The sequence below is a fragment of the Oncorhynchus tshawytscha genome, linkage group LG08 (assembly GCF_018296145.1).
Source record: "Oncorhynchus tshawytscha isolate Ot180627B linkage group LG08, Otsh_v2.0, whole genome shotgun sequence".
In the NCBI taxonomy this organism is placed as follows: domain Eukaryota; kingdom Metazoa; phylum Chordata; class Actinopteri; order Salmoniformes; family Salmonidae; genus Oncorhynchus; species Oncorhynchus tshawytscha.
In genome coordinates this window covers 39,162,873-39,174,966 of record NC_056436.1, presented here as the reverse complement: position 1 = coordinate 39,174,966, position 12,094 = coordinate 39,162,873, and the positions used below count along the sequence as shown (strand labels likewise).

At 43.4% G+C, this 12,094-nt stretch overlaps 1 protein-coding gene across 2 annotated transcripts in view; it reads right to left on the bottom strand.

Moving 5' to 3' along the window:
* mboat2a (membrane bound O-acyltransferase domain containing 2a) overlaps nucleotides 1-12,094 on the bottom strand; it is a 100,751-nt gene that overhangs the window by 20,432 nt on the left and 68,225 nt on the right. The window contains exon 2 of one of the 2 annotated variants that reach the window (XM_042325537.1): nucleotides 11,513-11,622. The exons of the other annotated variant lie outside the window; for it this stretch is intronic. Within the exon in view, the coding sequence (XP_042181471.1) occupies nucleotides 11,513-11,523 (11 nt within the window). The 5' untranslated portion in view covers nucleotides 11,524-11,622. The remainder of the gene's footprint in view (nucleotides 1-11,512; nucleotides 11,623-12,094) is intronic. 2 annotated transcript variants of the gene reach the window in all.

Sequence of the window (12,094 nt, the reverse complement as noted above, 5' to 3'; positions counted from 1 at the left end):
TGATTAAAGAGAAGGAAACCGGGCTGCCAACGTCCTTGACATTTGTTTTCAGGGCAGTGAATCAGAACGGATCTAAAATCATTAGACCTGTATATCGACTACCTAGGCCAAGTCAAATGCAGTGCTTCACCATGCATGCATTTTTTAAAGAAGGAATCTTGATCTATTAGAGGTTTTTTTCTATTTATCCCAATGCAATATTTCAGCTCAACCACATGAAACAATGAGTTGAAGCAGTTACCAACATTTGCTGAGAAAAAGCAACAGGTGCCAGTGTTTAGCTTCAATAAGTAAGTAGCTGATCCCTTGGCCTGTCTCCCAGAGGAGAGTGCTGGCTGGATCACAGAAAGGACCTACGAACAGCATTCTCCTAGGGGGCCTGGTATGTGTGTGTAAGTGTATGCACGCGTCTACCCCAAAAGGTCAGCAATATATTGGGATTCCAAGTAAGGCCAAGTTATTGGCAGGGGCGCAACATTCACTGGGGACATGACCCCTCCGGAATTAAAAAATAGCATATTTGTCACCCCCCAGTTATCTTTGCACTGTGATAAACAACGGCTCAGGTGTGCTTTAGGACCATGCAGACTCCTCAGTGTGGTCGAATAGGCTTTGAATGAACTAGTAGCAGCTAGTAGCTACCAGAGCCAGTTCAGCGCTAGCTAGCCTCTAACTATATGTCAGATAGCAATATCTAACAGCTGTTGTATGTGTATGGAATTGTTTTGTCCCATTTGAAGAGAAGTAATTTGATGATGTACCGTTAGCTAGCTCACTAACTTTTGCGATTATTTTTGCTCAATCACACTAGACCTGAATCAAAACGACGAAACCTGATATTTTTATTAGTCAGGATAATAAAGCAACGTTATTGATCTGTCCGTTTACCTAGCTAATCCCCTACTTTTCACACTGACACGGTATAAACAGCTCTACAGGCTTCTCCATGATGGTGCACAGTCAGTACACAACACTATGCTCATGTCTTAGCAGGATCAGATGGTGACAGGTGTCCCTGTAGGGTCAGACAGCCAGGGAAGAACAGTCTACGGAACTCAGGTGAACTTTGCAGAATATTATAACAATTAGTGGATGGCTACAACATTCCATCTTGAGTTGATGGGTAGGTTACTGTCTGGAATAATGGTGATTTCAATTATTGAACCATTATATTATCCATGAATAGAATCAATGTATAAATGTACACCAAGGTAATTATTTGGCATGCCTCATCTGAGCAGATGATAAGGGTTTCATCAGGGTCAGGCAACCAGGGAAGACCAGTCTGACAGACCAGAGGAGAACTTTTTCAGATACAACACTTTATTCTCTCTGTGCAGCAAACACTGGACAACCAGAAGCTTCACAGATTGAAACTATTTTAAGGCAGTCAAGCAAACCTCTAAAAGTTGATTTCCAAACTGTATCAAGCGTAGTACTATATGTCTTGACACAATGATGAAAATAATCATGGCCTCTAAACCTTCAAGCTGCATACTGGACCCTATTCCAACTAAACTACTGAAAGAGCTGCTTCCTGTGCTTGGCCCTCCTATGTTGAACATAATAAACGGCTCTCTATCCACCGGATGTCTAACCCTAACCCTATCCCAAACTCACTAAAAGTGGCAGTAATAAAGCCTCTCTTGAAAAAGCCAAACCTTGACCCAGAATATAAAAATTATGGGCCTATATCGTATCTTCCATTCCTCTCAAATTTTAGAAAAGGCTGTTGCGCAGCAACTCACTGCCTTCCTGAAGACAAACAATGTCTACGAAATGCTTCAGTCTGGTTTTAGACCCCATCATAGCACTGAGACTGCACTTGTGAAGGTGGCAAATGACCTTTTAATGGCATCAGACCGAGGCTCTGCATCTGTCCTCGTGATCCTAGACCTTAGTGCTGCTTTTGATACCATCGATCACCACATTCTTTTGGAGAGATTGGAAACCCAAATTGGTCTACACGGACAAGTTCTGGCCTGGTTTAGATCTTATCTGTCGGAAAGATATCGGTTTGTCCTCTGATAAATCAACTGTAAATTTTGGAATTCCTCAAGGTTCCATTTTTGGACCACTATTATTTTCACTATATATTTTACCTCTTGGGGGTGTAATTCAGAAACATAATGTTAACTTTCACTGCAATGCGGATGACACTCAGCTGTACAATTCAATGAAACATGGTGAAGCCCCAAAATTGCCCTTGCTAGAAGCATGTGTTTCAGACATAAGGAAGTGGATGGCTGCAAACTTTCTACTTTTAAACTCGGACAAAACAGAGATGCTTGTTCTAGGTCCCAAGAAAGAATGAGATCTTCTGTTGAATCCGACAATTAATCTTAATCGTTGTACAGTCGTCTCAAATAAAACTGAAGGACCTCGGCGTAACTCTGGACCCTGATCGCTCTTTTGAAGAACATATCAAGACTGTTTCAAGGACAGCTTTTTTTCCATCCACGTAACAAAAAAAAAACAATGTATCACTTCAATATGTTAATGTTGCCTTTAATTTGACACTACAGTATATGGTCTTCCACATTCATTGATTTAAATTATTTTTTAAATCCATATTTCTACAGGTTCAAAAATGATGCAGAAAAATTAATCCATGCTTTTGTCACTTCTAGGTTAGACTACTGCAATACTCTACTTTCCAGCTACCCGGATAAAGCACTAAATAAACTTCAGTTAGTGCTAAATACGGCTGCTAGAATCCTGACTAGAACCAAAAAATGTATCATATTACTCCAGTGCTAGCCTCCCTACACTGGCTTCCTGTCAAGGCAAGGGCTGATTTCAGGGTTTTACTGCTAACCTACAAAGCATTACATGGGCTTGCTCCTACCCATCTCTCTGATTTGGTCCTGCCGTACATACCTACACGTACGCTACAGTCACAAGACGCAGGCCTCCTAATTGTCCCTAGAATTTCTAAGCAAACAGCTGGAGTCAGGGCTTTCTCCTATAGAGCTACATTTTTATGGAATGGTCTGCCTATCCATGTGAGAGATGCAAACTCGGTCTCAACCTTTAAGTCTTTACTGAAGACTCATCTCTTCAGTGGGTCATATGATTGAGTGTAGTCTGGCCCAGGAGTGTGAAGGTGAACAGAAAGGCTCTGGAGCAACGAACAGCCCTTGCTGTCTCTGCCTGGCCGGTTCCCCTCTTTCCACTGAGATTCTCTGCCTCTAACCCTATTACAGAGGCTGAGTCACTGGCTTACTAGGGCTCTTTCATACCGTCCCTAGGAGGGGTGCGTCACTTGAGTGGGTTGAGTCAGGATGGTAAGTTGGTGGTTGAAGATATCACTCTAGTGGTGTGGGGGCTGTGCTTTGGCAAAGTGGGTAGGGTTATATCCTTCCTGTTTGGCCCTGTCCGGGGGTGTCATTGGATGGGGCCACAGTGTCTCCTGACCCCTCCTGTCTCAGCCTCCAGTATTTATGCTGCAGTAGTTAATGTGTCGGGGGGCTAGGGTCAGTTTGTTATATCTGTAGTACTTCTCCTGTCCTATCCGGTGTCCTGTGTGAATTTAAGTATGCTCTCTCTAATTCTCCCTTTCTCTCTTTCTTTCTCTCTCTCGGAGGACCTGAGCCCTAGGACCATGCCTCAGGACTACCTGGCATGATGACTCCTTGCTGTCCCCAGTCCACCTGGCCGTGCTGCTGCTCCAGTTTCAACTGTTCTGCCTGTGATTATTATTATTTGACCATGCTGGTCATTTATGAACATTTGAACATCTTGGCCATATTCTGTTATAAATCTCCACCCGGCACAGCCAGAAGAGGACTGGCCACCCCTCATAGCCTGGTTTCTTCCTAGGTTTTGGCCTTTCTAGGGAGTTTTTCCTAGCCACTGTGCTTCTACACCTGCATTGCTTGCTGTTTGGGGTTTTAGGCTGGGTTTCTGTACAGCATTTTGCGATATCAGCTGATGTACGAAGGACTATATAAATACATTGGATTTGATAGAGGCTTTTCCCCAATGACACAAAATATGTAAAACAAAAATGTGAGGAAGACCTGGGAGACACTATTGATGATGATGAATGGATACCGATATGTTAGAATGCCCAGTCATGTTCATATCAGACATAAACTAGTGCAGTTTAATACCATCCATAGAACATACTATATGCCAGGGAAACTGAATATCTGCTGGAGATGTAAAACACAAAAAGGAACATATTTGCATATGTTATGGTCTTGTGAAGGCTGGCTGAATTCTGTCAGAGATTATGTTATTTTACCTCAGTATGTCTACAGATGATCCCTTCTCCCTCTTTGTTTGCTTGGAAACGTATCAGAAGTAACTGTGTAACCTAGCATTTAGAGCTGTACAGTACTATTAGGCATATGATATGGCATATGGCATATGACCTCGGATGGGGCCACAGTGTCTCCTGACCCCTCCTGTCTCAGCCTCCAGTATTTATGCTGCAGTAGTTTATGTCGGGGGCTGGGGTCAGTTTGTTATATCTGGAGTACTTCTCCTGTCCTATTCGGTGTCCTGTGTGAATCTAAGTGTGCGTTCTCTAATTCTTTCTTTTCTCTCTCTCGGAGGACCTGAGCCCTAGGACCTGAGCTCCAGGACTACCTGACATGATGACTCCTTGCTGTCCCCAGTCCACCTGGCCATGCTGCTGTTCCAGTTTCAACTGACCTGAGCCCTAGGACCATGCCCCAGGACTACCTGACATGATGACTCCTTGCTGTCCCCAGTCCACCTGGCCATGCTGCTGCTCCAGTTTCAACTTCCACCTGACTGTGCTGCTGCTCCAGTTTCAACTGTTCTGCCTTATTATTATTGGACCATGCTGGTCATTTATGAACATTTGAACATCTTGGCCATGTTCTGTTATAATCTCCACCCGGCACAGCCAGAAGAGGACTGGCCACCCCACATATGCTCTCTCTTTCTTTTCTTCTCGGAGGAAGCCCTAGGACCATGCCCCAGGACTACCTGACATGATGACTCCTTGCTGTCCCCAGTCCACCTGACCGTGCTGCTGCTCCAGTTTCAACTGTTCTGCCTTATTATTATTCAACCATACTGGTCATTTATGAACATTTGAACATCTTGGCCATGTTCTGTTATAATCTCCACCCGGCACAGCCAGAAGAGGACTGGCCACCCCACATAGCCTGGTTCCTCTCTAGGTTTCTTCCTAGGTTTTGGCCTTTCTAGGGAGTTTTTCCTAGCCACCGTGCTTCTACTGCATTGCTTGCTGTTTGGGGTTTTAGGCTGGGTTTCTGTACAGCACTTTGAGATATCAGCTGATGTACGAAGGGCTATATAAATAAATTTGATTTGATTTGATATGATATGATATAAATTATATGAATGGTTCTGTGTGTGTTTTCCAAACCTTTCCCTTAAAATACACAAAAAAAGATAGGAAGGATGTTGTGTTGGTGGGAGTTAGGCGTGGAAGCAGGCTGGCTGGGTGGTCTGGCTGAAATTAGATATAGAGGATGTCTTAATAAAGAAACTAAAGTTAAGTCTTTGTACTTTATTTATAAGAGTTGTTCATTTGTTAGGCTATTGGTTAAAAGTGCAACACAATATTGATTATTGAAATCATATCATTGATCTAGTTCAGACATATCAATCACTTAATCATCTATTACCTAGCTTGACTGTGGGCATTTTTGCTTACCTTTTGTTGTTCTAAATAGAGACTTCTAGAAGGGCCATGGGTCATATTAGAGATTGTGTGGAAATGTGTGGAACATTTGCTGAGTGGAAACGTGCTTTAGATGTCCCCCCAAAAATGGGAAGACCCTCAGACTCCCTGCCAAATCCCCCCTTGAGGAAGGCCTGGGAGACACTATTGATGATGATGATTAATGGATACAGATATGTTAGAATCCACACACAGAAGGTTGACTCCTCTGGGCTCCCTTAATGTCAAAGTTGGTCAGAAACATCCCCAGATGTCATCAAAGCCAGCCTACCATCACTACCTAAATTAGCCACCAGAGACAGACAGACAAAACCTCCAACTGATGAGGCTTCACACCATTAAACATCCTTTACTGTCCAACCATCCAACCTTTGGCAAATTCTATTTGCAGTAGTCCTACTTTTATAATAAATGGGATGTTATATTATGCTAACAGGAAATGAGCAACATGTAGCAGTATATGGAGCAATGTATTAATAGTAGGGGGATTCTATCTTCCTGATGTCATATGTGTTGGTGTATTTTGACCAGTTGCCTGCAGGCCTCGACAAAGCCTGGGCCCAAAGTAGACTGCCTCCCAGTGCTTCATTTGTAAATCGAGAACTGCCGGAACAAAAAGTTACTTTGAGGGGGGGGGGGGGACTTGGGGGAATCTGAGGTACCGGAACGCATTGATACACATGCAGTACCAGTCAAAAGTTTGGATACACCTAATCAATTGAGGGTTTTTCTTTATTTTCTACATTATAGAATAATAGTGAAGACATCAAAACTATGAAATAACACATGGAATCATGTAGTAACCGAAAGTGTTAAATCAAAATATATTTTATATTCTTCAAAGTAGCCACCCTTTGCCTTGACAGCTTTGCACACTCTTGGCATTCTCTCAACCAGCTTCATGAGGTAGTCACGTGGAATGCATTTCAATTCACAGGTGTGCATTGTTAAAAGTTAAATAGCGGAATTTTTTTCCTTCTTAATGCGTTTGAGACAATCAGTTGTGTTGTGACAAGGTAGGGGTGGTATACAGAAGATGGTCTTTTACCAAATAGGGCTAAGTCCATATTATGGCAAGAACAGCTTAAATAAGCAAAGAGAAACAACAGTCCATCACTACTTTAAGACATGAAGGTGAGTCAATCCGTAAAATGTCAAAAACTTTGAACGAGGATAAGTTCATTAGAATTACCAGCTTCAGAGTTCAAGTAACAGACACATCTCAACATCAACTTCTCAAAGGAGACTGTGTGAATCAGGCAATCATGGTCGAATTGCTGCAAAGAAACCACTACTAAAAAGGACACCAATAGGAAGACACATGCTTCGGCCAAGAAACACGAGCAGTGTACATTAGACCGGTGGAAATCTGTACTTGTCTAAAATGTTTAATTTTTGGTTCCAACTGCCGTGTCTTTGTGAGACGCAGAATAGGTGAACGGATGATCTCCGCATGTGTGATTCAGACCGTGAAGCATGGAGGTGGTGGTGTGATGGTGCTTTGCTGGTGACACTGTCTGATTTATTTAGAATTCAAGGCACACTTAACTAGCATGGCTACCAGAATATTCTGCAGTGATAAGCCATCCCATCTGGTTTGCGCATAGAAGGACTATCATTTGTTTTTCAAAAGGACAATGACCCAACACACATCCAGGCTGTGTAAGGGCTATTTGACCAAGAGGGAGAGTGATGGAGAGTTGCGTCAGATGACCTGGCCTCCACAAATCACCCAACCTCAACCCAAGTGAGATGGTTTGGGATGAGTTGGACCGCAGAGTGAAGGAAAAGCAGCCAACAAGTGCTCAGCATATGTGGGAACTTCTTCAAGACTGTTTGAGAGAATGCCAAGAATGTGCAAAGCTGTCAAGGCAAAGGGTGGCTACTATGAAGAATATATTTTTTTAAACATTTCTTTTGGTTACATGATTCCATGTGTTACTTCATAGTTTTGATGTCTTCACTATTATACTACAATGTAGAAACTATTAACTGTTACTGTACACACACACACACTTATAGTACCAGTCAAAGGTTTGACACCTAGTCATTCAAGTTTCTTTATTTTTACTCTTTCAGGTGGAGTAATACACCCCTGATCACACGTAAACACAGTTCAATTTCATAGCAGCCACGTTGTATTCCTTCTCGCATCTATGCTCTCACCGCCACTTGTGGACTTCAATGCACAACACATCAGCTGTATGTGACCAGGTGAAAAAAAAAACTTTAGCTAACCTGCTACACAGCCTACATTGTTGTCACCATTTTAGCTAAAGTAGCATCATAGCCAGCATAGCGAATAAAACCAACGCGTTAGTAAACCCACTACAAATCATGCAGCAACGTTAGCGTGCAGTTACACCGGCAGGCCCCAGTGGCAAAAACAATAGTAATACCATAAGCTTACCTTGATTTGGAGGAGTTTCAGTGTTGTGTTGGAAAGTCATAGCCAGCTAGCTAACATAGCAGGGTGTTTCAGTAGGTTAAACTAGCTAGCTGCAGAAACCCCACTTCCTTCCAACAGCGCCAAGGTGAGCATTTGTAAAGACCATTGGCCTTATTTAGCATGATGTTGCCTGGGGGGGGGGTAAAACTACAAGGATCAACTGTGTCAAAAGGCCCCAAAAGCAATCAAGGTGTCGTCAAGGATGTATGAATACTGAACCCCACCTTCAGAGGTCAAAGTATGTATTGAGACTACTGAACTGCACTTAGAGAGTTTTCCCATCCGATGTCATTTATCAAGAGTCAACTGTATGCATCTCAAATCAACTGCATACGAGAAGTCCACCCATCTGCAATGACCATTTCACTCCCCTTACCACTGTGTGTGTGGCTCTACTGAATAACTATTGCAGTCGTTTCTGAATCACCAACAAGCCGAGTCATAGTAGAGTTGCCACGCGACGTGTCTGACCCGCAGAACCAGCCAACTGTCCACTTCGTCACGGGGCAGACATATCTCGGAGGTGACGCGGTGTCATTAGTGCCATTTCAACTGCTGCTCGTATTTCTAGACAATGAGCTGGCAGCGAGCCCCGGCCCAGAGCAGTGAGGCACCACGCCTGGACCTCCGCCGCCTCCTTGGCCTCCCACTGCCCCAACCCACAATTAATCACGCCTCATAAACCCTCCAATTACCCTAATATAATAGGACAAAAAGCAGGGACATTTGCTGCAAAGGCCCAGAGTGCATAATAAAGCCATGTGTGGGAGAGAAAAGGGAAAAAAGTATTTTTGTTGTTGCCTACCAGGTTATACAATTTCTTTCACAGGCAAAAGGAAAGGTGGTCTGGGCTTCAATAGCAACATGAATAACAGATCAGCCTTTCATGTGAGGAAGCTCTTTCTTTCGCTGCACTGTCTATCGCCTTTCGCTCACTTTGTCACCTCTCCTCCAACACTCGTTATTGTCAGGTTCTCCATTTCAACATCTCTGTTATCTGAATGGAGGTTTGAACCGGTAGCTCTCCAGACACGGTGCTTGTAAAGACGAGTCGTTTCTACTGGTGTTATGAGCTAAATCGACTTATGTATGACTCAGCCAGTTATCTGCAAAATAGTTCTAGGAATTCATTAAATATATGCAATTCCTGACCTAAAAGAAAACTTCCACAAGTCCGTGTGTTATAACTGATTGACTGCTAACTGCACCAGTCCAGTACGTCGCAGGTGTTTTATGGGTAGACAGTCTTGTCATCCAGCAGGTGGTGCTGTGTTTGCACTAGAGGCATAGAGAGCTGAGGACAACCTCACTAGAACGTTCCCCGACCTTTCTCAGGTTCGACAGGAGAGAAAGCAAACAAGTTGAACACTACCCCAAAGAAAACAAAGCTGCTACGACAACTCTACTCACGTAGCGTACCCCTTTTTTGTGCGGATAACCGCCTCAAATACCCAGGTGTCCCGTGTCCTTCTGGCTGCTTTCGTCAAGTCACCAAAACAACAGTCAGTGACACCATGACAGTTATATGAGTGGGAAAACATATGGCCACCACTATACAATAATATAGTAGAAAATAGTTGCATTTTTCACAGAGGCGCTAGGCTACTCCATTAGCAAACTACCATCAAACTGGTGCCTACACTGTAGATGGATGTTTGTTCCATTTATTTGCTCTTGTTCCTAGCACCAGCCTCCGTTGTGTTTAACGCTTTCCGGGAAATTCCATTACAATCTGCCTGGTGAGGTGTCTGGACAAAGGTAGAGGGATGAGGAGAAAGGGATGATACTCAAAATGTTTTCAAAATTGGCACGTGCCGATATGGTAAATAACGTGTATTTTTTGCTCTACATACTGTACTAGAAAAACTGTACCCTTGATTTCTACCTCTGCAATTTCAGTCCCCCCCCCCGTCTTTGTCTACATCCAATGTTCACCCTCTCTTTTCGTCAGACTTTGTTACCACTCCTCTCTGACCTGAAGCAAACTCTTGATGTTTTTTAAATACATTTTTATTTAACTAGGCAAGTCAGTTAAGAACTAATTCTTATTTACAATGACGGCCTACCGGGGAACAGTTTGTTAACTGCCTTGTTCAGGGGCAGTATGACAGATTTCTTTTAACTTGTCAGCTCAGGGATTCAATCCAGCAACCTTGAGGTTACCAAAACTAACCACTAGGCTACCTGCCGCCCCATGTTGATGGGAAAGACGGGAGACTTGTGCAACAACTACAGTCGGATCAATGTCATAGTCTCTTGTAGTCATATTGCAAAGTTCCACTGCAAATCTGCCTCATAACGGATAGGCTACATGCTAAGATATGCTGCCAGTTTATTCAGCCATAAGCAGCTAAAAATGTTCTCTGGCATGCCGTAAATTTAAAAACAAAATATCAAAATCATTGCATATCATTTCATTCACATTAGGTGGTCTCCTCCGCGCCATTTACGCCCAACGACCACTTGATCACTACGTAAAGTAGGGAAATCTTAGAGGACAAAATGTAAGTTGATGTGAAAAAGTAGAGCTCGTCTCTGCTGATTTGACAGTAGCATCTCAGCCAATCAATCAAGCAGTAGTCATACTACATTCAACCGTTCACACACAGAAAGCTATTCGCGAACCCGAAAAAGGACCCGGCAAAAGGTAATGACAGGTTAAAGGTCAAATCAAATAAAAAAAGGTTGAAGATCAGATCTGAGGGATTCCAAAAGAGGTCAACGGCATCTGCAAGCGCAGCACCACCCGCTTTCCTGAAAAACAAAAAAGGCGGTTACACACAACCTCGAGGACCAACAAAATCCGAACGTGAACTGGTCACCGCGCCCCGTTCTCTGACTAGACTGTGGAACGCGCCAAAGAAGGTAGAGTAAGGCAGACCCAGAGGCTGAACTCCTAAACCAGACCCTGCCGTGAGATGTGGTCCTGTGTCAGCTCGGAAGACAGCCACATTCCTCTGCATCCTAGAACCTCAAGAGGAGGCAAAACGCTTCCACGGAAACGACTCCATTTGCTGTTCAACTGTATTTCGGGCTTTGCTTTTGAAATGTCACCTCCGAATGTACGGAGTGCATTTACCGTCAGGGTCTTCTTCCATTGTACCGTTGCTGGTCCTTGTGATGGATATTGAGCTGAGGTATTTGTAGAGCCTTCACTTCGGAGAGAGCTTTCATTCCATTTCACACCTGACCTCACAGCCCTGTCCCTCAGTAAAAATAACCACAGAAGGTAGCCGGGGGGAGCAATAAGTGCATTCCTCAGTGTTTGGGGTGGGGGGGTCATGGACACAGACGGGCGCCGCCTGAGGGGCATTTCCATCACCATCAGGAATTCAGGCTCGTCAGCACCAACAGAATGCTTTATCGCTGGAACTTACACTGGAAACATCTTAGCACAGTGATCCAAGGAAGGCCAGTCTCATCCTTCATGTAGATAAGCAGCTCTTACAATTTGTACATTGGGGAGGTGCCAGGATGACGGGATGACCTGGGGGGGGTGTATGAGGTACCGGAACACATTAGAAGTCAAAATCACCTTTATAATAAAGAATTGCATGCATATTTTCACATTTGCGTAGTGGCAAAGAGCAGTAACGTTTTTTGTGCCTAGAATCTGAAAAATAATTTGCATTTTATGAACACATTTCATGCAATTCTATGTCATTTTACTGGAGAGTTTATACTTACTTTGATGCGGACAAATTGAGAATGAGATCAATAAAAACAACCTGGTCTTTTTTCACTGACTCAACCAAATGTCGCGCAGCTTACTCAATGGTTTTACTTTGGAAAACAACGTCACTCGATAGGCCTGTTTGGAAGTTGATGAAATATTTTTGGTAGCCTACGGACAGATGACAGTTATATTTTTAGCAGGAGCCATTTGCTTTCCAACCTTTGTTTTCCTGTGATTGAATTTGAAATATTACGAAAAGGCCTGTTTCGGCTGAATGCTGTTT